This window comes from Bemisia tabaci, chromosome 5 (assembly GCF_918797505.1).
Source record: "Bemisia tabaci chromosome 5, PGI_BMITA_v3".
Lineage (NCBI taxonomy): Eukaryota > Metazoa > Arthropoda > Insecta > Hemiptera > Aleyrodidae > Bemisia > Bemisia tabaci.
In genome coordinates this window covers 21475196-21499965 of record NC_092797.1, presented here as the reverse complement: position 1 = coordinate 21499965, position 24770 = coordinate 21475196, and the positions used below count along the sequence as shown (strand labels likewise).

General features: G+C 38.5%; 1 protein-coding gene across 3 annotated transcripts in view; it reads right to left on the bottom strand.

The window, feature by feature from the left end:
• Positions 1 to 1475: 1475 nt before the first annotated feature.
• The window catches only part of LOC109036570 (ecdysone receptor), a 289601-nt gene continuing 266306 nt past the window's right edge, over positions 1476 to 24770 (bottom strand). For all 3 annotated transcript variants that reach the window (XM_019050871.2, XM_019050872.2, XM_019050873.2), the window contains 6 exons: positions 13785 to 14099; positions 12169 to 12296; positions 11221 to 11358; positions 9970 to 10122; positions 9227 to 9449; positions 1476 to 8571 (listed from right to left, as the gene is read on the bottom strand). In XM_019050871.2, the coding sequence (XP_018906416.1) occupies positions 8327 to 8571; positions 9227 to 9449; positions 9970 to 10122; positions 11221 to 11358; positions 12169 to 12296; positions 13785 to 14099 (1202 nt within the window). In that variant the 3' untranslated portion in view covers positions 1476 to 8326. The remainder of the gene's footprint in view (positions 8572 to 9226; positions 9450 to 9969; positions 10123 to 11220; positions 11359 to 12168; positions 12297 to 13784; positions 14100 to 24770) is intronic.

Here is a 24770-nt window from a genome sequence, read left to right as displayed (position 1 = left end):
AATTCAAGCAGTTTATTGCCAGCATTTGAGAAATTCAGGAACGAAGTTGTGTTTGAATCAAATTAGAACACATACAAGATCTTTGAGTCGGAGAAGTCACAATTTTAGAAAGTAATTAATTCAAATTTTTCTTAACTGGTTTTTGAATGTGATAAGGTGTGATGCTGTCGTAACAATTAATTTGAGAATACTTGACTTTGAAAAGCAAGTGTAACATGAGCTGGCGCAGTTGAAGTAACACCATGGGCTGATTACGACTGTTCAATCACTGTACAACTCAAAAGGCCATTGCAAAAACTAGCCATAGATGTAGCTCCAGAGTGGTGACGCTTAAACTACTTGGTGTAATACAACAGAAGTGCTTCGCTCAAATACGCAGATACCAGTTCAGCAACTGCTTCAAGCAAAGCCTACACTCTCCATTATACAATTCTAAAACTGCTGCTATTAAGCCTGAACTCTGTCCATTCTTTAGAGCATTTGATTCAATCTATGCACGCAATAAACATTAACCAAGTTCTCTCTGATAATCCTGAGAGGCGCAGTTTCAGAGCAAGCTGTAGCATTTTTCATCACCAGCTTACACCCTGAAGATGCCAGTAAATTATTTTTTATGTCTTTACATAACACTCTAAGAATGCAGTTTAGATCACAAGGTATGCAGCATACACACTGACACCAAGACTGCAGTTTGCACGCTGAACATTTCAATTCATTTCTCTAGGAACCTTTGAGGTACAAAGTTTCCTTCTGTTCTTGGAGATATTTTTCACAGAAAAATTGGGACCTAATGGGAAAAGACATTTCATCGTCGAGTAAAACAGATTTAACCGTTTCTCTCTATTTCACTGATAGATTGTGAGATTTCAAGTGACCCAGTGTCATATCTAGCAGGGACAAAATAAAAAGGAAAGATATTTTTTTCTTCAAAATAATATTGATTGATAGTCTTAATAATCTGCGCCAGTTCAAAGTATTCCCTCAAAATTGAGAAAATTAAAGAAAACATACAGATTCTCAAATGGTCCTTTCACTTTTCCCTTTTTTCAAGTTATTTGAGTAAAACAAAAGGTAAGCTAAAAGCTGTGTGAACTTGCAGTTTAAGCAATGGGTTCAACCGCATGAGTTTAGGAGAGGTCAACCCACCTCCAATTTACATTTGAAAATCAAGAATATCTATTTATTGACCAGAACTGTTCCCTTGTTCATTTCCGATTAAATATTTACTAATATTTTACTTTTAATTTGCTTAAAATTGAAACAGGAAGAGAAACTGCTTTCTTTCCAGCTATAAATGTGAGATTGGCAACAAATTTTTCAGGAAAATGTTCTTCAAATGTTTACAAACATGCTTATGCTCTACACAATTCGTATTTGTTTCATATTCAGCTGCGACACTTTAGCACCCGCTCACTTTGAAATTGACAAATGGTGGATTTGCAGAAGTTGAAATACAAGAAAAATGACAGAAGAAATTTGAATTGTTCACAACAGTTTTTTATTCAGAACAATGGGGTTCCAACATGAACGTCATAAGATTAAAGGAGGTGCACAAAAACTATAAGGTCCAAAGGAAAATGGAACATTTGCTACAATCTTACATGCCTCTCAAAATACAAATTGGCTTTCAAATTGAACGAGAGGACTTGAATTTAATGAAACTAAAAGAAACTTGTGAGGTTTCTTCATGCATTTTAATACCTTTCGGTTGGTAAACCATTTCACTAAGTCATACAGATTATCTAGAAAATTCACACACCACTAACAGTCAATACCTAATAAATATCATTAAATAATTAATTGCACATTTTGGAGAGCAATACTCGCTAATTAGTAATTAGTAACAAAAGATGAAGAGTAACATTAACCCTCTAATCCTAGTTTTCAAATAGATCTGCTTTGATTTTTTTAGGTAGATTTTTAAGTATTAAGTAGGGTGGTACTTTTCATTTAATGTGGTTTCAAAGAGTAGATACTTGTCTTACAGATACTGTCGTGATATTTTTTTTTTTAAAAAAAAGCTAAAAACCGAGTGCACGACACAAAATGAAGGGGGAAAAAAGGATTCACAAAATATGAGGAGTGACCATAAACCTTCATTTTTTAAGACAAACATACAAAGGCTCATGAACTTTTAAAATTTTCGGGCTACAAAAAAAAGGAGGAAAAAAAAACAGGTTGGTAAGTAAAAACTAAGTAAAAAATGAATATAGTAAAAAGTAAAGTTATTTTAAAGGACAAACAAATGTACAATCAGTTGAAATTTAACATGAATCGCAGCTCATTTAGTAGGTAATATTTGAATTACACACTACACATACCAATCTAACAATTTATGCTACATTTCAAATATCACAGCCTAAGTTTGAAGAAAGAAAATAATCAATAAATAAAACTTAACAAATTAGAATAATTGATCAATCATAACATTTGCATTAAAACATTATCAAATGGAAACTTTTTTCCTCGTCATTTTCATTCTTTTTCACTCATTTTTAGTCCTGGTAATTTTGACGATTTTTCAAGAGCGGGATTAATAGAAATAGAGTCAGAAGTTTATAAGATGCCACAAGCACTTCACTAGTTTCCTTGAATCCTCATTTTCAGGGATTAAGGGGGGGGGGGGGGGGAACAAGTGTCTACTTTTTGGGTTTCCTTCATGAAGCCTACTTTTCACTCTAAATGAATAATAGAAGAGGCTGCCAAAACACTACAAAAAAAATATTTTGTGACCTGTATTGAAATCAAATTCTGCATTTAGTGCACTTGACAGGAACTGATGAAACTGCATTACTTACTAGATAGGCAATTTTTCGCATTCATGTCAATTTACTGTCAATTTACTTTAACAAAAGTGCATTTTTTGCATGTTCTGACAACCACCTGCAATTGTTTTCTTTGCCACAAGTTTAACTAATTTAACGTTTTATCGTCACCGTAAAAATATTGAGCACTTTTCTTTTGAGTCGGATGGAATCTTTGCTTCCCCTTGAGAAAACTTAATGTCAATACTTTTGCTGTTGGAGAAAATATGATATTGAAGCACGGCAGAGTTTTGTACATTTTTAGATCTTCTGGGGAATGAAAATGGACCGATGCCTTTTAAATTATTGCACAGATTTTTTGACAGGACATAACAAGACATAGTTTTTCAAGCAGAAAGAGGGGTGGGGGAGGGGGGTGACTTCTTAGACTTTGCGAGGTATAGCCTGAGATGACTTCATATTACTGAAATAGATACACACCAACACATTTACATTTTTTGTATCAGACGAGAAAAAATTTAAACTCTTTCAGAATAAAGAAAAGCATGAAAATGATAGGTGATAAATCGATTAAGCTCCTGCACAGCAAGCAAAAGAAGTCAAAGAATTAAGACATAATTTCCCTGTTTTTTCATGACTGGATGATGGAAATAAAAATCTAGGCCTCATACAGAATGAAAATTTCTCCGAAAATGAAAAAAAAAAAAAATCGATAATTTGTTTATAACTTAATGAGGAACATAAGTTTCCATTTGAATTACAACAATTCATAAACTAAAAACATATTTTTCCTTGCAAAAATTACTGCCAACAAATATGCAATTAGTTCTTTAAAAAAAAGAGAAAAAAAGAAAGAAAAAATTATCATAAAATAAGATATTGAAAGTAAAAAATAAACAAATTTACAAATCTGGACATGAAACAGTGCCAATGGTAAATTAGGTAGATGAGAAGTATATTTTCTTCCTTTTTTTGCACATTCAATTAAAGTTATTTTCTAAGAATTTATTATTTAAGGCTTGGAGGACTGATTTTTTTAAACAGGGCAATGATAGAGCTCCTTATGCATAAGTAAATTCAGATGAAGATACAAATAATTATGGAAAAAAATTGCAGTTTTTAAAATAAATTTAGCTTATTAGTGAAATTTGTTAAAGAAAAACGTTCAACCAACAAACCTACAAAAATTCATTAAGACTAAGAAAATGTTTTGAATTTTTTCTGAGTATCTAAGACTTTTTTGTAGAACAATAGTTTTAATTGTACTTAAACAGCAAACGTTAATCATGGTTTAAAACGTTCAATGGCTTCTTGGAAAAGAGAAAAAAGTCTAGAAGGGGAGAAAAGCGTTGAAAATTGAAAACATGACTTTACAAGGGGAATGAAATGAAAATAAAAAAAAGAAGTTCTTTTACCCGACTGGCACTCTCCAATGAGCCTCTTTGGTGGGGTTAACTCACTCACAAAGAGGAACACCTCATTCTAAAAAATCAGTTCCCTCAAACGAAGCCTGTACATTTTTTTTAAGATCACTGTTTACATTCACAAAACTATTCACAAAGGCCTATATAAATGTATTTATAAAGTAAAGTACAAGCTGATACACATATGAACATGTATATCATAACACAAAATTATTACTATTATTACAATATTACTGCCATACATTCATTTTTAATTTTAAGGGTACAATCAATGATTCACTTGAAAATAAATTTCAGAATAGTTACAATTAAATTAAAAATAAAAAGAAAATATTATGAACGAGAATAATAGCAGTGATAGTTAAAATCTTCCTAGTAAGTGGGACAAAAATTAAGAGTAAGTTTGAAAAGAAGTGAAAAAAGGAAAAAGAGAAAATAAAACAAGGCTCTATCCTTGTATTAAGACCTATTCTGCCGTGCTAAAAAAAAAAATGATGTGTATACATTTGGATGTTGCTGAATTTCTTCTAATGAAACAATATTTATTAAGAGAACTTTTGAATATTTCTCATTCAAATCATCACATGATCGAATTGAGATTTGAAGAAACATATTCACAAGTTTTCATGAAAATTGGTGTTTCATCAAAGAAAATTTGTAAACATTCAAAAGTTCATGCGGCGTTTATCCTCGGCAAGGCAGTATTTTTTAGTGGTTTATCACTAACTTGAATGTTCAGATTCTGTTAGTAACTTGAGTATTGATTGCTATCTTGGTTATGAATCAATGTTCCTGACCTTTCAGTATATTCACAAAATAGTCCTTAATAAAAAAAACTGAAATCAGGCAGTTCTGAAAGTATATTTCCAGAATTCAGATACTGCAAAGGTTCAAAGCTTTTTTCATCAATCATGTTCGAGGGGACTCACTTGCCTCACAATAAGATATATTAAAGAGAGGAAGTTTATTTAAATAACATCACAAGGAAATTGACTGATTCACATTTTGTAGATCTGCGAGAGTGTGATGATGTTAAAACTAAGTTAAATTATTGATATAAAGTATGACTGCTTAACTTTTTGTCCCATTTTTTTCAAAGGGACATAAACCATACTTGCTCCACGATGAAATGCATCCCTACTGTACTGAACAAAACATCTTACACGAAAATAGTCTAATGTGCAGGGCAAAAAATTTTTCTTTGACACTGAAATGCATCTTAAAATATAACATTAAAAAAATTGTCACAAAATGTACGGAAAGAGCGATCCACGCAAACTCATACTACATGGAACGAAACTGGGTAACGCTGGTTCTTTGCTTTCAAAGGCAAAACAAACCAGAATAAAATGATGCGAGAAGATTCTATTCTAAAAATGTTTTAAAAGGTATTACATTAAGGTACCAGCAATTGTCAGCTCACAATTTTTCTTCATTTTTCTACAACAATTCCACTCTTTGAAGGCTACTTTTATGAAAACAACTAAAGAGGCTTTCGAATTATCTTATGAATCGCACTTCAAAAACTTAAGAGAGGAATTCATCTCTTACAAGATGAAACGACACTGGAAGGATGGTCAGTTATACATTTTTTATTGAGGTCTAGAACTAGAATTCCACTAGTATGAGGACTACCAGAAAGTTTCGATATGATATCTTAATCTCTGAAGTTCATTTAAGAAAATCTAAAATGTAGATCTATACAGATGTTTTGAGTATTAGAAAAAAAATAATTAAAAATAAATAAATAAAAAAAATAGTAAAAATTGATGGGAAAAAAGTTTTCAACAAGCATTTCAAAGCAGAGCAGCTATGGGAAGCGACATAAATGAAAATTAAGAGAGTGAGAGTGATACTAAGGCTGAGCTCTAAACTCACGGTCGGTCCTCAGACAGCTCCTTTCTTCAGATGTTCCCCACATGGTTTCTAGTAGACTGAGGGAGCTTTGAGGAGGTCTTTACTAAGGCATCATAAAAAGGACAATTTTTACATGCCTTGAGTGAAATTCCAGAATATAACTTTAGAAATGGATCCTAGCGAGAGATTAGGACAATTTAACACAACACAAATACAGCAAGTTTTGCAAATTTTAAGGTAGATCAGTGCCTACCTTCGAGTTTGTCAATATCATAAAATTTATTCTTCCGTATATTGCACCATTTGCAGTGGCCAATCATTATAGCCCATGCAAGGGCTGGAATTTTCTAAGTTATACTCCTAAATTTTACTCAAAGCTGACCAAAATTTTCCTTTTTGTGATGTTATGTATGTTAAAGGCTACCTTGAATTTCCCCTAGTCGTAATGGGAACTACATGAGGCCTCCCTACGGAAAGAGATTTTTGAGGAACGACTATGAATACAACCTTGAGCATGGATTTGATGTATGTAGTAGAAACAGGAACATAGTGTAAAATCAAGTGAGTCCCTAAAAGTCATGCACATCAAAACATTGACCTTTGACAGATTTGAAGTGAAGTTAAAGGCTTTCCAAGACCATACCGAGTCACTGAAGGACTAGAGTCCTTGTCCTTCAACAAAAGATAAAGAAATTCATATTATAAGAATTCACAGCAAGTAATAATAGTAATAATGAGGCGAATCACATAATTTGAAAAAATAAAAATCTCTTCATATTTGAAATATCTCACCAGAAATTTTAGAAGATGACGAGAAAACTGGCGATTAATTTTACTTCCTCTCAAGTAAAACAATAATGTGGTGACACAGCGAGTTACTTAACCTTTCTTATAGGTATGTGGAAGGTTTAATCATGATTTAAGGAGGTAATGTTAATATATTAAATAGTACACATAAATACGAGAGCATGCATACAATTACGAACAGTTAAGAAAGTAAGCATCAATATACGTGTGTATGATACACCTTACTAGAACTTGCATAAAGTAAGTTAAGTTGGTAGTTGTTTACTTTTGACTAATGTCACATAGAGTAGACCAATTTAAGTTTCTGCACACAGCAGCGTTGTTGACCATGGTCAATCCTCAATGCCTATCAGACGACTGCAAAGCAATCAGTTGCAAACAGAAAGTCAACAACTGCTAACTTATCTGGCGCAAGTTCTAACTTCATCACCAAGAGCCAATCAAGAATCCAAAACAGGTAGTTATAACTCCCAAATTAAATGTATTTTCTAAGAAAAATATTAACACTTAATGACTTGGCAAATAATTTTAATAAAGTGATTATTCTCTAACTTTTTAATAAAAGCAAATGACACATAAATTTACGAAAGCGTTATGCACATAATAAGTACATTATTTCATGAACATAACATAAACGCCATCTTAAATTTAGTTTAAGTAAGTGAGTAGGTAACTACCTTACCAAGAATGAATATTATGAAAAACGAATTCTCTTTTGAGGTCTCTACGGAGTTGGCAAAAAGTAGACAAATTATGCAGAGTCATAGTGAATGAATACATTAATGTCGGCAGAAAAGGGAGAGCTTTGGATGTGGGATTTTCTTATTTCTTATTTCAATGCTCTAATACTTACAACACTTTGAAAAACTTTTTTGAAAAATTATCATCTAACATTCCAAAAAGTTGAATTCTACACAATCAAATTTTGTCTTTCCAATTGTAAGTTTAAAAAACAAAACCGATAGTGAATCAAATCCAAAAATCAATTGTTGAGAAATGAATACCTAAGTCAGACACGACTTATATTTGATGACCGGTTAAAAGCGTAAAACATCTAAACCTTAGTAAGAAGGTGGATAACTGCAGCTATTGGCTGAGGAGCTGATCAGATACTAGGGATATTAAACCTGTTTTCATATTTTACTAATTAAAGTACCTAACAAAATCATTATGTGCTTCTTATTATGCAACAAAAGAAGAAAGAGTAAAGACAGGTAGATCTGAAGGCAATGTTTTTGACATTACGAGGGAGTGAGAAATTTTACAAAAACAGAAAAATTCATACATCATTATGAGATCAACATTGTGTTAAGGTAACAAAGAATATTGTAACAAATTTGTCATCACCGATATGATATTACAAGTTATAATTGTATGAGCATACCGTGAGCTCAGTAATGTGAGGATAAGTACTGAGCCACCTGCTGAGATAAATCAAATATGAAAAGTAACATGGAATTGAGGTAAGACTGTTTATGAAACAACATCCCAAATCTCCTCGAGGAAGGATGGCACCTTTCTATTCTTCAGCTTCAATGAGAAGCATGTTTCTGAATTCATATTCCCTAATGTTCGTAGTTCAGTTAAAACAGATAGTAACTTAGCAAAAATGGTTGTTGCATATGGTTTCCTTCGATTTTCAACATATGCTTTTAATGCTTCTATGTAAATTTCTTGAATCTTCTCAACCTTCCAGCCTTCACTTAGAGATGGTCGTTCTGAAAAACGCAAAAAAATTCATAAATTAAGAGGGAGACACATAATGATTTCAGCACTTAAACACTTGGGGTACAGAATGTACAAAATAATTTAGACGTAGTCCACGGACGGAATTTGAGCAGCTGTGTCATTTGAGCCAAATCTGATAGAAATATGGGAGGGAGGGAGAAAGAAGGGGGAAAAACTTCAACAAATTTTGAAAAATACCCTGCAATTGCTAAATATTGACTACAATTATCAAAGGGGCTCAATTTATAAAGCAGAAGGAGAGCGCCCCCCCCCCCCTTTCCGCAAAAGCGACATACCTGAACTTAATCCCTGCTCAAAAACACAGAATGATCAAAATGTGTAACTACACATGGCATTAAATACAACAAATAGAGGATGAAAAATTGAGAAACTGAATCTTATCTTCAAAGAGAGAGAATCAGCCAGCACAGTCTCCTGTTCGTCAAAAATTTGTCTTCCCTAATACTTTCATCAATTGTACTTTTGTGTACTTCATAAAATATCCTTTAAAACTTGAGTTCAACTTTTAAACTTCAGCTTTCAAACGTCCAATCAAACTTTTTACTTTCATGTCTTCAATAGGGTGTCTTTCAAAGGGTGAGGGGTCAAATGATCGTCATGTACAAAATTTGAGCAGATACTAACCTGAAAAAATTACAATGGCAGTGAGAAGAGCATATTCTGCGTTATCGACTTTCATGGCACACATATGTCGACAAAATCGGAGCAGATCCTCCACAGTATCACCCATGCCAGCTACAGTGTATGATTCTCTCGTATACGGCTGGTTAGTTGCAAACAATATCGAATCTGTTTCAGCATCATACCTCCTTGCCATTCTAAACATCATTACTTCACTACTACATGCCTGAAATGAAAATGAAAAACAATGGTTATTCTTCATGACTCTAATTTTAGAGTAATACGCAACATTTTCGTGGCAACAGTAAAGGAAGGACGCCTTGTTAAAGATGTCGTTCAAAAACTGAATAGAGACTTCGAATAAAACACATAATTTTCTTAGAAATGGTGAGTGACAGTTAGTCACAAATGCCATCGGAAATTATGGTGCACTATCTGTCTGATAAAGCAACTGGCTGTTAATGTTAATGAGAGAACAACAATTTTCTTGCAGCGACAAAATTTTATATTAATATACCTATTAATTTTAATAAAAAGTCGGTTCATTCAGCACTGGTGAAGGATGAATTGGTCCTTTCAATTCGTGCTGAAACACCCCGTTAAGGATTCTGAGTCTCACCTCACTCAGGCAAAACTGCTCACTGAAGGGACTTGGTTAAGGAGGAGTTAAAGGCGGGAAAAGTCCTTTTTTACTTTAGTATGATTAATTGAAGTTACATGGTAAGAAAGAGGATTATTAGAATTACCTTTAATAAAGCTATTTGATCTTCACGAATTAGTTTGTCAAAACCAGGTAATCGCTTAGAAAATTCCACAATTAACTGTACAGTGAGAATTGTAATTTCCGTAATATGCCTAAACCTTTCTTCAGCTACATTTTCTTCTTCTGGTGCAGCATTCTGTAAAATTAAGAAAAGAACACGTCAAAAAATAAGTTGATGCTCTTCATAACAGAATTTAAAACTAGTGTCCGACATTATGCTTCTAGAATAAAATTTAAAAGTGCTAGCCTGTGCAAAAACAAAACTTGATCATTATGATTGAGAAAGATATTGACCTAAATTCCATTGAAAAAATAAAAAGATGTCAAAATGAGTAAGAAAATATTTGAGGTTTATTCAGAAATGTTTGTTCCATGATTTGTGATCCTTTTATAGATAATTTCTAGATAAAATACATAATAAAAATAGAGTCAAGTAACAACGACAAAAAACCAATCAAAGAGAGAGAACAAACAGAATCCTAGGAGGACTCATATGGATGCTTGGGACCTTTAGTCTTCAGACCTTTTCACTTTTTTCTGAGGGAAGTTGCGCAACAAAATAAAATCTTTAGGCAAAATTGGTATTTCAACACAGCTAAATAACAATACAATATCTAGTTTCATGATTTTTTCTATAGTTTTCAGAGTCTGTAGAAAAATTTAGCCTGCAGTCATAATGAAGCACATTTTTTTATCAGGACACCAAGTTTATTTACAGTTTATTTTTCAGTTAAACATCATGAACCTCAGGTATATTCTGAATTAGATGTATATTGATGCTACTTAAAATATCGTGCAACAGTACAATGAGGCAGTGGTAAGGAATTTTTAAAGGATCGTCTTATTATAATTTATTTTCGTAAAATGTGAAAGAACGAAAAACTTCATGACAAAGTTCAAGGAAATCATTTCTAAGGGGAGCAGAAGCTGAATCAAAATCCAGCCAATCACAGAGTTGATGTAGCAAGGTGATGCCTGAAGCTGAGCAAACACCAAATTCCCTGCCTGGCTATATCATGAGAGCCCACCCATAAATATTGCTTCAATAGGCTCCCTTTCTCGGCTTTTGCAAAACGGGATTTCTTTGCAATGGGGGGGTTTAAGAAATTCTGAAAAATTCCCGGTAGCTTTGTTTCTCTCCGTAATTTCAGAAAATGAATTACAGAAGAAAGTGCTACTGATAAATTGTATTCATAATTCTAACAGGAGAAATGTTCATTTTATTGATACTTACAACTATCCTTTTGATATCCTCTGGGGATGGATGTTCATATTCATTTTGAAAATAAACTAGCCTATGGATGAGCTCTTCTTGCTCTGGAGTAATGGGTTTAACTCCATTTACAGACAATAGCTGCGAATCTGTATCCAGCTGTAACAAAAAAAATTCAAAGATTAATGGAAAAATACTGCATTTTTGTTTGAAAAGAATAGAAAACAAACACAAAGGAATCATATCTCTCGAGAGCTTCGAATTGCACAAAAAAGAGGAGAGGTAAATTGATAAAAAGTAAAATTAAAAAAATATTGAAAAACCCTTTTTTAAGGCGATATATGTGCATATATTATGAAGAACTTCCTCCTGATTAACCCTATTCTATCTCATGGACTGGGTCTCCCAAATGGAAATCCTGCCATCGATTCAGAACATTCAGACTAAGCAATGCAAGGATCAACTGAAACTCTTCAGCTTAAGAGGAGAATATTGCAAGAATCAATGATGAATAAAGAATACAAAAAAGATTTAACTTTATCAGGAATTATAGAGGGGGTAAAATATGGGATTTGACTGATATTTGGCTTACAGAACAATGGAACTTTTCCTGCATGGTAGGAATTACTCAGGGGGTGCAGAAAGTTCTTAGCCTTACCGATTTCCGAACATCCTTTGCCCCCAAAATTTGCGAAGCTTTATGACATTTGTCTTGATTCTCGTTCACAAATTGCCACGATTTTGCGGAAAACACGCGAGTTTCATGGCAATTCTGCGAAAAACACGCACATTTTACCGCAATTTCCGAAGAAACGAGCGATTTTGATGCTACTGCGAGCTGGACCTCCCAACTTTCAGAGCCTTTTCATTTTTCTAGGCGAGCGGTGACGCGATCATGATCGCGTAATCCGGAGGTTTCTGTGCCCCTGGAATTCCCCATAAAAAGGATCAAAGGTATGAAAGACTTACCCTTTGAGGATCTATCTCTTGTTTGATTCCATCTGGAGAACAACTCGTCGTTGAGTTAGGTTTATCTTTGTCCTTTTGCGCTTTTTTCTCTTTTCGCTTCACAGCACACTGGAATTCGGGAACTACACCTGTGACATTGAAATAACATAATGAGTCAAATTTATACCTACACAATTCATATTAGTCGTGAATGAGAGACTAAAAACATTCACAGATATTGCCGGAAAGGCACTGTTAAGTTATGCCATTACTGTTCAGCAAGTTTGGTTATTTTTATGAATGAATGAAAAAACAAACAAACAAGAATGCTCACTTTATCTTGATTACTTATATATTAGGTTTGATTCTTTTTATATTTTGGCTTGTTCTTTTCGCTGAAAGTTTTTTGTGAAGATTTCCTACTGTAACTAGCTGTTTTACGTTAAGAACTCTTTAGGCGTCCTGCGTGAGTTTTACTTGGGACACTAGTTTTGGCCAGATTCAATAAAAGTGACCCTGACCCTTCTTCTTTTAAAGTTCCTTAAGTTTTAAGTTCCTTTAAAATCATAGAGAAAAGTCTCGGGAGTTTATGAGCCCAAAAATTGGAGAAATATTAAGAAATGTGTGACAACGCTTCTTTTATTGGAATCATTGAGCAGACAGAACACCCTAAAATGTCAAAAAGTGACCCTTTGAGAGCATCTAAAAGTTAGAAAGCGATAAACTAAGAGTTGAAAATACAACAGATAAAGTTGGCTGGGCTGCTGTTGCCCGCTTTGGAAACGATTAGTTTAAAAACGCGTATAACATCATTGACGATGGATATAATGATGTGAAATTTCGAGCCAGTCCCGATAAATTGCGATTACATGGTGAAATTATTGCCTTTTCATCGGAGTGTTGTGTATGATGCCTATCTACCGATGGAAGGAACACTTGTCACTGAAATGGATTGGCAATAAAATTGAAATAAGTTGCAATTTTTTACTGCATTACTAACTGCCTATCTCTCTGACACATGGAGCTCATTTTGTTGATTGTTTTAAATCGCCATTTGTTCATTGGCGGATCCAGCAAATTGGCAACATTGTTTTTCCTCCATTTAAACCTATGGAAATGTATCGATTCTTGAAGGGGTCAGGTGCTTCGACAAGACTCGATTATTTAACACAGGTTTAAATGTAGGAAATCCCGTGTTGCCGAATTTCTGGATCCGCCCTGCATTTGTTGATCAAATGCTGTAAAAACATTGCAAATTTGTGGTGAAACTTGCAACTTTATTGCAATATTTTTGATGCATTGTGCTACTTGAATTGCATTTTGCAAAAAGGAACCACTAGCATTGCAATGTTGCTAAGATTGTGCAACTTCTTTTGTCTTGAGGAAAACTCCGATTATCCATTAATAGTTTCTATTTTACTCGCTAAAAACTGTAAATTAAGACAAATTACCATCTAAATTTCATAGTTTGTTCACGATTCCGCAATTTCATTGCAAAAGATGAAGTTGCACAATCTAGCAACTCATTGCAATGCTAGTGGTCCTTTTTGCAAAATGCAATCCACTTGTTCTTCTCCCCTTTAGGAGCCCTTCCGGCTAGCCTGATGAAACAGGTGAGCGCAATTTTGAATACTTACATTCTGGCCTCATGCCAACGCTGAGACACTTCTTGAGACGACACTCCTGGCATTTTCGCCTCATGTACATGTCAATTTCACAATTATTTCCATATTTACACTGGTAGACGGCATTCTTGGTGATGCTCCGACGGAAGAAGCCCTTGCAGCCTTCGCAGGTGAGGGCGTTGTAGTGGTAGCCGGAGGCGCGGTCCCCGCAGACGAGACACAGCTCCTCCTGCTGCCGACCCGTTCCTCCCTTCTTCTTCCGCGACGCATCGCAGCTATCCACGCTGTACCCGTTCAAACTATTCGCCGGCGAAAGCTCTTCTTTCCCTGAAATCACACGCAAAAACAAATCTGTTAGCAACCATGCTTAATAACCAATCACTGAAAAAAAATTCTCGGCGTTTAAACCAAGGTCCGTTGGTACCTTTACCATCTCACTTTTTTACCAATTATTGGTAATTTTACTAAGACAGACTGGTAAGCTTACCTAAAACCGGTATTTTACTGTTCTTTTTCAGGTAAGAATACCACGTTATTGGTAATCATTCCGGTAACTTTGCTATTTTATCTCGGTAATTCTACCACAGTCGATTAAAAATATTGGCGTTTTTATCGGCGTGGTCCAGTAATTGAATTACCGAATTTCTCGCGATCAATCGCGCAATAATTTACCAAGCAAAAACTGGGATCAATTAGACCCTGAATTCTTGTAATTGCAACCTTTTCTCAGTACATACACCGATATTTTTTGTCAGTGTTCTGAGTCAGCTAAAAGCTTCGGAAATCAATATGCGGTGATGTCATTCACATGCATGTTACCAGAGACTTATGATAGCTAAGGGATCCCGGAGGGCTGGTCCCCCCCCCCCCCCCCACCGCAAAAACGTTCTGGCTGTCAGTATAGTCGCTCATAACAAGTAGACCCCCGCAAAGGATAAATGGACCCTTTGCCCCACAAATTATTTTTAGCAAGATAATTATTTCTAGAATTATTTGACGCATTAATATGAATGCACTCAAGAGTCAAGGTAAGTGAAACGAAGGTACACTGAAAAAAAAGTTACGGGCTATATGGACGCAACATTCGTTCCGGGCTCAGAGATCGAAATTTCCGGGTACTGGAGTTGTCGTTTCGACCGCTACGGGTGCTACGCCCGGAATTGTCGGTCTCTGAACCCGAGACGCGAACGGTATGTCTATATAGCCCGTACGTACGACTTCTAAGGCCGGAGTTTTTTCCCCAGTATATTCTCTCCGCTACGGATCATCCAAAATCGACAAAACGCTCCGTTTGTTTCGTTTCAGCCTCGGTGAGAAATTGGAAAGAAGATGCCGATTTTGCAACATTCGACTCTCATTCTGCCGTGCTAAGGACAAACGCCGTATGAACCTTCAGACGTTGCCAAATTTTCTTTGATAAAACACGAATTCCCTGGTAAACTTAGAAATATATGTCTTCCCATTTTTCAGAGAATATTCTTTGTATTTGGATCTAAGGTCCCTGAAAATTTTGAGGAAAAATATTCATAATTTTCCTCATAAATAAACATTTTATCAAAGGAAATTTGGCAACTCTCGAATGTTCATACGGCATTCTTCCTTAGCACGGCAGCATTGGTAGGGCATCCTCCAAGTATTACAACTTAGCACAAGTTGCAAGCTCCACGGTCCTAAGTTTGCGGTGGAGGGGGGGGGAGGGGGGCGGCAGGACGAAAAACAAAGCAACGACGTCTTCATCCTGGGTGCCAGGCGGGACTTTCAAGTCCGAGGGAATCATGTCATCGGTGATGGGGGCTAACACGACGGATGAAGTAATAGGGGTGGAAGGGGGTGTGAGGGTGTTCGACGAGGCTGGAGCGAGAAGGACAGCGCCGAGTACCGTTAGCCGAGGATTCTTTGTCCGACGGATAGGGAACCGGGCGACGGAGACGGGGGAAAAAAGTCAGGATTGTGGGAACGAAACGAGCAGTTCTGCGTAGAAACGTTACTGCGAGGTGGTGGCAGTGGTGGGCCGGGTACCTGAGACCCGGAGTCGGCAGGAATGCAGCAGAGGCGGAAGCGAGGCCTACGCTTTGATTTACAACCCTTAAAAGGCGCGGCGGACGGAGAAAGAGATAGGGGTTGCCCGGGGAGCGAGAGAGAGAGAGAGGGAGGGAGGGAGGCTTAGCGAGCACCCCAGCCGCGGCCTTGGGGAGAAATGCCGGTTTTTCGATCCCGATGGACAGGACACCAGAACAACCCTCGCCATCTCCTTTCCCTCATCCTCACGCTGATCCACCTTCGCGATGAATCGATTGATCTACCATTCAAATCCATGAAAAAGGATCGATTATCAGTGATATTTTCATAATCGATTCTTTTCCATAGTTTAAAATGGGAAAATATCGATTGTCGATAATAATCGCTTCGCCACTGATCCTCATCCCCCTGGTCTCTGTGACCTGATACGAGAGAAACGGATCAGGCTAATACTGGTTCACTGGGCAAAAACCACGGTTCTACGGAAGATTTATAGTGAGGTTATGAGGTTCTTGGTTGTGAAGGAAAAATACTGAATCACCACGCTGGATTGTAAAAGGATGGGGGGGGGGGGGGGCAACACTGACTGCCGATCGGGTAGTGAACTCGGTGTCTTCGACCTTTACCTTTACCCAAGTCGTCGTTTCCCAAACAAAAGAACGTAACTATATTTAAACGTTGTAAAATTTCCACGTTTCAGTATTTTTTTAACGAGAGAGGCTCCGGGAATTTCTAACGCAAAATATATATAATATCAGCTCCTGAAACCGCGTTTGTTTTGAGGCTGAAGTTGAAATACCAGAAACTGATCGAGGTAATACATGAAAAATTACCCTTGCCGCAACAAATACTGACTAATGATGTTTACGATCATTACAACTGTTGAACAAGAGCCGACATAGCATTTTAAGCCACACCGCTACAAATAAGACAAAACTATGGTGAAACTACCAACCCACGTATCTCGTTTGCAGTGTATAAAAATCTCCGCTCCTATTTTATTTGTCTAAAGGAGAACAAATAAACATCATTCCTTGAATTTTGTTCAGAATCTACTTCGCACAGAGAAGAAAAATCACGAAAGTGTTTAAGAATTGACGTTGAGTAGTTCTCATTAAAAAATAAAATAAGACAGGAAGTTTGCAACGCCGCAAACCGAGATACGTGGTTTGGAAGTTTCATCATCGAAACGAAAGCAAACACACAACGGAAGCACGGAAATCGAGTAAAGGAAAGAACGCGCGTGATGACGGCGCAGAGATACAACTATTCGTACTTGATGGATGTCCGTGTTGCATCTCCAAAATTGAAGGCGCGATGGCGCGAGGCGTGAGCTTCCAATGCTTCCATGCTAAAGAAGAACGCCTTATGAAAGTTCGGACATTGCCTAATCTCTTTTGAAAAAACATATATTTCAGCGAAAAGTTGTGAATATCATTCTTTTAGTTTTTCACGTATACTAGAATTTATTGCGGAGAGTATTTCATTAAAAAGTCTAACAATAGGAAAAATAGTTACGAGTTCTCCAGAAAATTTGCGCAGTGGCAGAGGAAATTTAACAACGTCCGATGGTTTATACGACGTTCTTTCTTAGCACAGCAGAAAAGGAAGACGAGATCAAACCTTTGGAAAGGCGAATGGTCCCTTTTCCGCGGAACACTTCCTCGCTATTAGTTCCTGCGAAGAGGCAGACGCTCAGCGTTGAATGGGCGGCGACATGCGCGGGTCAAAGGAACCAGAGAAAAAAATCAAGCGTAACCTAGAGAACGCCGAAAAAGAGAGGAGACTATAATACCGGGGAAAACCGCAACGAAAACAAGCATTACGAGTTTTACTGACACCGACTGGGTTTTTTGTCAGTTCCTTTTTTTAGCAAGGTCGTTGATCGGTTTCGGTTTGGGGATAGGGGCGCGGCGCGGCCGGCGTGTCAATGATGAGGGAATCGGAGGGTTTGACGCTTGTTGTATCGGTCAATCTATACTAGGAACCTCACGACCCGACCGTGAGTAAAGAATTATTTTCGCTAATTTCCAGACAGGGCGCTGGCCGACGGGCATGGATGAATATATACTACAGGGTTTTTACAAGCAGAGCCACGAAATGAATCCTAGTCAGTTCCGCATGTCTCCGGATAGAGTTCCGGCGGTCGCATCGAAAATTATCTCTACGTCCAGTATTTATTTTATCCAATATTTGGACGTACTATGCTAAAAGGAAATATGTACATAAAGTTTGCGTGCAGCATAGTCCCATTCAGCATAAATACGTCCATTTTTAGCTCTCGAACGTCCTGAATTTTTGTTTTCGGCCTTACTATGTCTATGATTTTTTTTTTTTTTTTCTGCTGACAGCAGGTTTCCTCCGCACATAGGACCCTTCATACGAGGCCGATGTTCTTAAAAATTAGAACCGATGCTTAACTCGTATAATGGCTCGGAACAAGACATTTTTGAAAAAATACGCCGATTCGCAATCTAAATATGATTAGAAGGGACACGATGTATGCAGAAAAATTTGGTGATGATATAGTCTACCGTAAATTAGGGGATGCAGAACATCAAATAATTTGAATTATGTGCGATAAAGGCGACAGGGCCGCCGGATATTTCCCTTGCGGTATTTCGGAAAGAAAGAATTGTAATTCCGACGATTTTGCATTAAAATATTAAATATATAGACTATTGTACAGATTTCCGCAAAATGACTTGCTGACAGTGCGGAACGCAAGTCGGGGGTCGGACCGCTTGGGAGCCAGCCAAGCGCCCATTCCCTCTGAACGGCATCTCTGAGATAATATAGCCAATGACGTCATTCACCGCGTGATTCTATTCGGAAATCGGACAGTCGTAATCTCAGAGAACACGTAACAAAAGCTCAAAGGAAGAGCTGTAGGCTTGGTCTCGGATGGTGTTGGTCGAGCCCCTAGAAAACTGGCCGACCGAGCAAGAGCAGGTGTCTCGTAATGCCGACGCGACGAACGACGGAAAATGGCGCGGCATTAGTTATTTTATGGCGTGGACTAGAGGCTGCGCTAGACTCGTCTCGACGGACGGTGGGTTCCGTTGACGTGCCGTCGTGGAAACGAGCGATTTTTTCACGGTCGCAGGGTTAAAATGGAAATCGGAATCGACTTGGCAACTCTGGCTGAGAGTGAGCGTGAAAGAGGCGTTCGGCGCGGATGAACGCGAGCCGGCGAGCGAACGACGCGACGCGACGGACGCCGCGACGTCGACGTAGGCCCACTGGACTCGTGCGAGCAGCAGCGTCGGTGTTTTCTTCAACGCTCTTGTCCCTCCCTCGGGATCTCCTTGAAACTCGAAAAGAAACAATGTCGAGGTATGAATACCACAGATTGACTATGGATCACTCCGTAACTCCACAAGGTACCGGAACGCATCGAAAATGCACTATCCAGTAAAGAGAAACGAAAGGATTTCGGTGGTAAAACATGGAGGAAACATAAGACACGATGGAAATCTGAGAATTGTATCCTCAGTTCCAGAAAACGAAAGTCAAATGAGAATGATTAATATATTTATATGAAATTTTAATAGATCCTTTTATGACCCCTTAGGCGGAAGTGACCCTATTTTATACCAGCACTTAATTTGGTTTTTTGGGCATCCAGAAGTTCATGTTCTTATTTTACCAGGCTTTGGTATTGTATCTCATTCAATTAGCAGTGAAGCTTTTGGAAGCTTTTGAAGCTCCCTTTTGGAACCACCGCGATTATCGCGCCGCGTCGTTGGAAAACGAAATCGCAACTGGTTCGCCTTCAAATTGGGAGATGCAACCCCACCCTACACCAGAGTTAATTAAGTTGTATCGACCGATTGGCTAAATTCTGAATGTTTCTACGTAGCCTGGATACCTATTGGTTACGTTCGAGGAATTGTCAATACATTGACGGCCACGCTCAGGAAAACGTGTATGAACATTCGAATGCAGCAGAATGTCTCTCGAAAAAGGACGCATTTTTAAGGAAAGTTATGAATATTTTATATTGAAAGTTTAATTGCGAACAGACCTGACTGAGTATTAGAAGAAAAGCCGCGTGGCAAGTGGTTCGATAACAAATTTTAAAAATCAAAAATGTTTTATTGACACCTTGCCTTGCTTATTTATTCCCATTTTTAGGTGTTTTTTTCTATCCTTTCGTTTAAGTCTCCTGGCCTATATCATCCGCATTGTTCCTAAATGTTCTCCAAGGAAATCCGAGTTTCATAAAATGAAATCTTGCAACAACGAAAGGTTCATACAACGTTTTTACTTGGCAAGGCAGCATAGTTTTCATCCTTGAAGTAAAAATTCCTCCTTATCGCGCGAATAAGACTGACGAAAATATACACACCGTACTGGCGGTACAAGCGGAGTGTTTCCAAAATCGATGCAATTTCTTCTTCCGTTTGAAAATAGTTTGTATATAAAGCACGATACCACAGTTCAAGCAATTTTTAGCTAATCTTCGAAATCACGACATCACATAATGATCCTGAGTCCAACGCAACTAACACATTTGAGCTCCTCTCGTCATTCGTAGCCTACTTCCTTTCAGTGCTCTTCTGCTCGTGGGTGTCATAGGCGATGACGCGATTGAAGCCATCCCTGAAGCCTGCCCTTGATAAAAGGTTGAAGTGAAGAGGGTGAAAGGAATACTTAAAAGCTCTTCAAAGGCTTGAAGACTCAGAGTTATCAAGGGTGGGGAGAGAAAAAAAAAACTATTCCACACTAGGAAAATTCACTGAACTAGAGATTCAGATTTTTGTTTCCGATTGCAACGAGCATTTTCACTATCTTTATAGACCATTATTACGACTGAAGTTTGGTGCGACGCCATATCGATGCGGAGAATAATCAAGAATGACGCATGACGGAGATGCAGACACGGCAAGGCGCAGGCGCACCGCACGGCACAGCGCGGGCAGGTACGCGAGGCAACAGGTAACGTCGCACACTGCTCCCAACTCTACCGTTTCGGAAAAACGATACGATTTCGTGCAAACGCACAAATGCGCCAAATTCGACTGCATTACGAAAAATAAACATTCTGTCTGAGGTTAGAACCACGTTTATACCTTTATAGTTTCCCTATGTAAATGGGTGCTGCTATAAATGGTCCAGAAATAGTGGTTCCTTTTTGCGGGATAAGCCCTATAATTTGAATTCAGCGATCCACTTGGTTTTTTTCCTACAATCTCAAAAAGAAAACAGTATTTTCTAAACAAAAAAAAAATCGTACTGTATTTGACACTTTTTATGATAGATTTTATGAATGGGAACGTTTAAATGGACGATGAGAAAAAATAAAGGCTCGTACAGCACACCAACATTTTTTATCAAGATAATCGAAGTTTTCGGTCGATCAGGTACCTAACATTTTTGTTCGTCATACTAAAACTTATATTTTAGATTTTATTTTGTCTGAAGCGAAATTCGATTTCCATGGCCGAAAACTAGTGCGCAATATAAACCGAAATTCGATTCTGGCCACTAAGTTTTCTCCCATAATGTAAAGAAATAAAGTTTCTGTGGCGATAGCCTCCCTGTGAAAGAGTCCTCGATGCAGGGACACAAGTTTCGTTCCACAGTAACATTATGAGCCCTATTCTATCGAAATCAACTATTATTGGCACAGAATACTAGAGGGTTTCGTTTTCTATCTTAGCATGGCTATAATTCACTGGGATATAGAATGCGCCTTGATTGTATTCTAGCACACCCTGAAAGTCCCAGTTTTAACTCAATTAAAGGACTTCGGAATGGATTGATCAATGTAAATTTTTCAACGTTAGACGGAGGATAGGACTTAAAACTTATTACTGTGCAATTTACTATACACGAGCAAAGCAAGACCTACCATAATTGAAACTTCGAGAGAAACACGCGAGTGACTGGCAAAGTCAAAAATCAACCGCCACGGGTTTCAAAGTGCGGCAGGAGCGACAGATCGCGCTGAAAGTGCGGGGGATTCCATCTTTTTACTTAGTCACTTTCTCTAAGTATGGATGCGGTTGAACACCTGAGCAGCATTGCTCTTGGAAAGTGTGCCAATCGGGTGACCCACATTCATAATACTACAGTATGTCGTCAAGACGGCCGGGTCGCCGTGCTCCCACCTCCGTATGTTCACCTTGACCTGCGGATAGTTCACCTCACGGTGCTTATCACACAAGGTACACGGAGAACGGGTATGAGCTGAATTAGCTCGCGCCGCCTGCCGCTCAAGCTCCGCAAGCTCGCAAAAAGCTTCCTAGGCTAATCCGCGGTTGTGGCCGTGAGCTTCTTCTCGGCGAAATAGGTCAATGGACCTCTAGACGAGGTGAGCGTTTGAGCATTCTGCGGGCCGATTATTGAAACTGATAGACAAATCTATAGAATAAGACAAGAGGGATCCCATTTGTGGAAGCGGGTGGTTGCAATGGACAAGGGAGGTGGGTATAAGACTAACGCGATTGTGGCCGTGGCTTTGTGGCGATTGTGGCTTCTTCTCGGCGAAATAGGTCAATGGACCTTTTGACACTTTGAACAATACGAGGAAGGAACTCTGACTGATTAAGAAGCCTGCCAAGACCATTGAGTTGCGCAATAATATCTGCAACATGACGCGACGCGACGGGTGAAATAACCTAAATAATCTCTACTGGCTTCGTGCAGAATCTAATGGCGTTCCCAGTAGCAACAACTGTCAAACAACTTTAAAAAAAAATTGGAAATTTTGAAAAGATTACTCTTTAGAGCATAATTGCAATTCATGTAAAAGAAAACCTCTTTTAGGTATTCTATTCATACAAATTACGCAGGGGAAGGTTTAAGTGAAGAAGGGGTTCAAAAATTCTTATAAGATCAAAGGGACTTTTTTAACACTGGAAGTGATTAAAGAAGAGGTATGAAAAACTATTAAAAAGACGATTTTTGAAGCCCTGTAGCGTTAATGTTGCTACGCAAAAAAGGATTTCCTTTAGCGTAAATTTTCAAATTGTTCAAGAGTTCTTAAATAAGTACTTTACAACAGATATTGCTGCCGGAAGACTGGACGGAGGCAACGATAGCCGACGTGCACTCATGACGTGACACAGTGGCGCATCGGTTTTCGTTCAGCGTCCCGGCGAATAAGTTCACTGAGCGCCGCGGAGAACCGGGGGGCCCCGTGAGCAGGGGCAGGGGGGCCGGGGCCACGGCGGGGGGCGGAGGGGGCTTGGGGCAGTGAGCGGCCTTGACTTCAACTTCACATAAGGGCTTCTCAAAGCGATCACTCCTGTCGGAGCGGAGACCCGAGCCGAGACGAGAGCCACCACGACTACTAGGCGGCTCTGTCATAACCATCCTCGGATCCACCGCGCGCCGCCCCGGCCGGGAGCTGAGACGTCGGCTCGACGTTGGCGTTACGTCCCGTAAAAACTCGCTTTTCGTCCGGTTCGCGTCGCTCTTCTCGCTTTCTCTCGAAACGGTTTGGCTCGGATGAAAGCGATACATACAGGGTGTTCCAGGGATAAACGGCTGGACTAGCGAAACGTGTTTATGGTCATGGCAAAAGTAGACATTTTTCTTCGATGAAGTTGTTTGCCCAAAAGTGCCTCAGTCGGATCTGCCCCCCCCCCCCCCCCCCCAAAGTATTCGCAAGGAAAGCGAGAAGATAAAAATTTCTGGAAAATCCTCATTTTTTCTGAATTATGATGACATTTGAGGCGTGGGGCGCAGAGGGGGCGGCATTTCAGGATTGCGGTGTTTCAGAATCTCTTGTGCTAATTATTCTTTAGAGAGGAAAATATTGGGTGAATTTTCTGAAATTTCACGTTTTCAGAACTGTGAAATCATAAAGGATATTCACTAAAGGTTACAACAAATTACATACATTTGCTTTGATCATAATGGATAAAACGTCAGCGGAAATTTTGAGACATGACACCATAACCAAGGAATACCCTTTTTGTACCCAGCGAGATACGCACCCGTTTAAAATTAAGTGTTTACTTCAGGATTGAGTCTTTACTATCAAACTTCAGCCTTCAGTTTTAGCGAGAAAATCGGAAAAAGAAAGAGAAGTTGAAAGACCATTGATGAATTGCGTAACTTATTTCGACTATCTAACGCGTGGGGGATACAGAGAAAAGCGATCAGCGCGACCCGACAGCGCTCGCCGTTCGATTTTGGTAAGACAGGTCGGAATATATTTTTCGGGAGTAAAATTAAACTACCTATTGCGGATCAAGGCCAATGACCCGGCGACTGGCTCGTGAAAAACTAGCGGCGGCCCGACTGATCGGAGGTTGTTGATCATTTTCGAGAGCATAATCAGCGGCGCATGCGTCAAAATTATTCCATTTCCCACCCTAATTCATTCCGGGGCCACGTGATGAAAACCGAATTGAACGTGTGCTAATGTGGACAGCGAGTCGGTGACGACGAACCAGGCATTTGGGCAACGTCGCACAATGGGTCGCGTCAATAGGAGAGGTCGGAGAAAATTTGGAAACTTTAAACGCTTATAACTCCGTCTATACAGAACTTTGAGGTTCTAAAAAGGTTCCATTGGTTTTCTCGTGAAATTTTCGTCTGGAAACATCCCTTACAGTTTAGATTGTCACGAAATATACATGGAAATTCGCAGTTTTAGTCAACATTTTCATGTCCGATTTCTGGAATTGGTTCGATCCACCGTGCGTCGAAGGGAGGAGAGCAGAGGAACAAGGTCGGGTCGTTGGTTTTATTACTTGCCAGATATTTTCCTCGCCTTAATTAGCGGGAAACTGGAGGCTGGAGCTTGCGCGCATTCGACCCGTCGGGGGCTTAGTTGGGGTTCAAAACCTGCGCATAACAACAACAACTCGGGAAACGAATTACCTATCTCGAGATAGAAATTCGTCATTCCATTTATGGAGCATGAGCAGCATTTATATTCGTGGATCCGGTAAAGATTTCTCCTTCCAAGAAAAACTTTACAGGGGCCGTTCATAAAATCCGTAACGCTAAATTTCATAT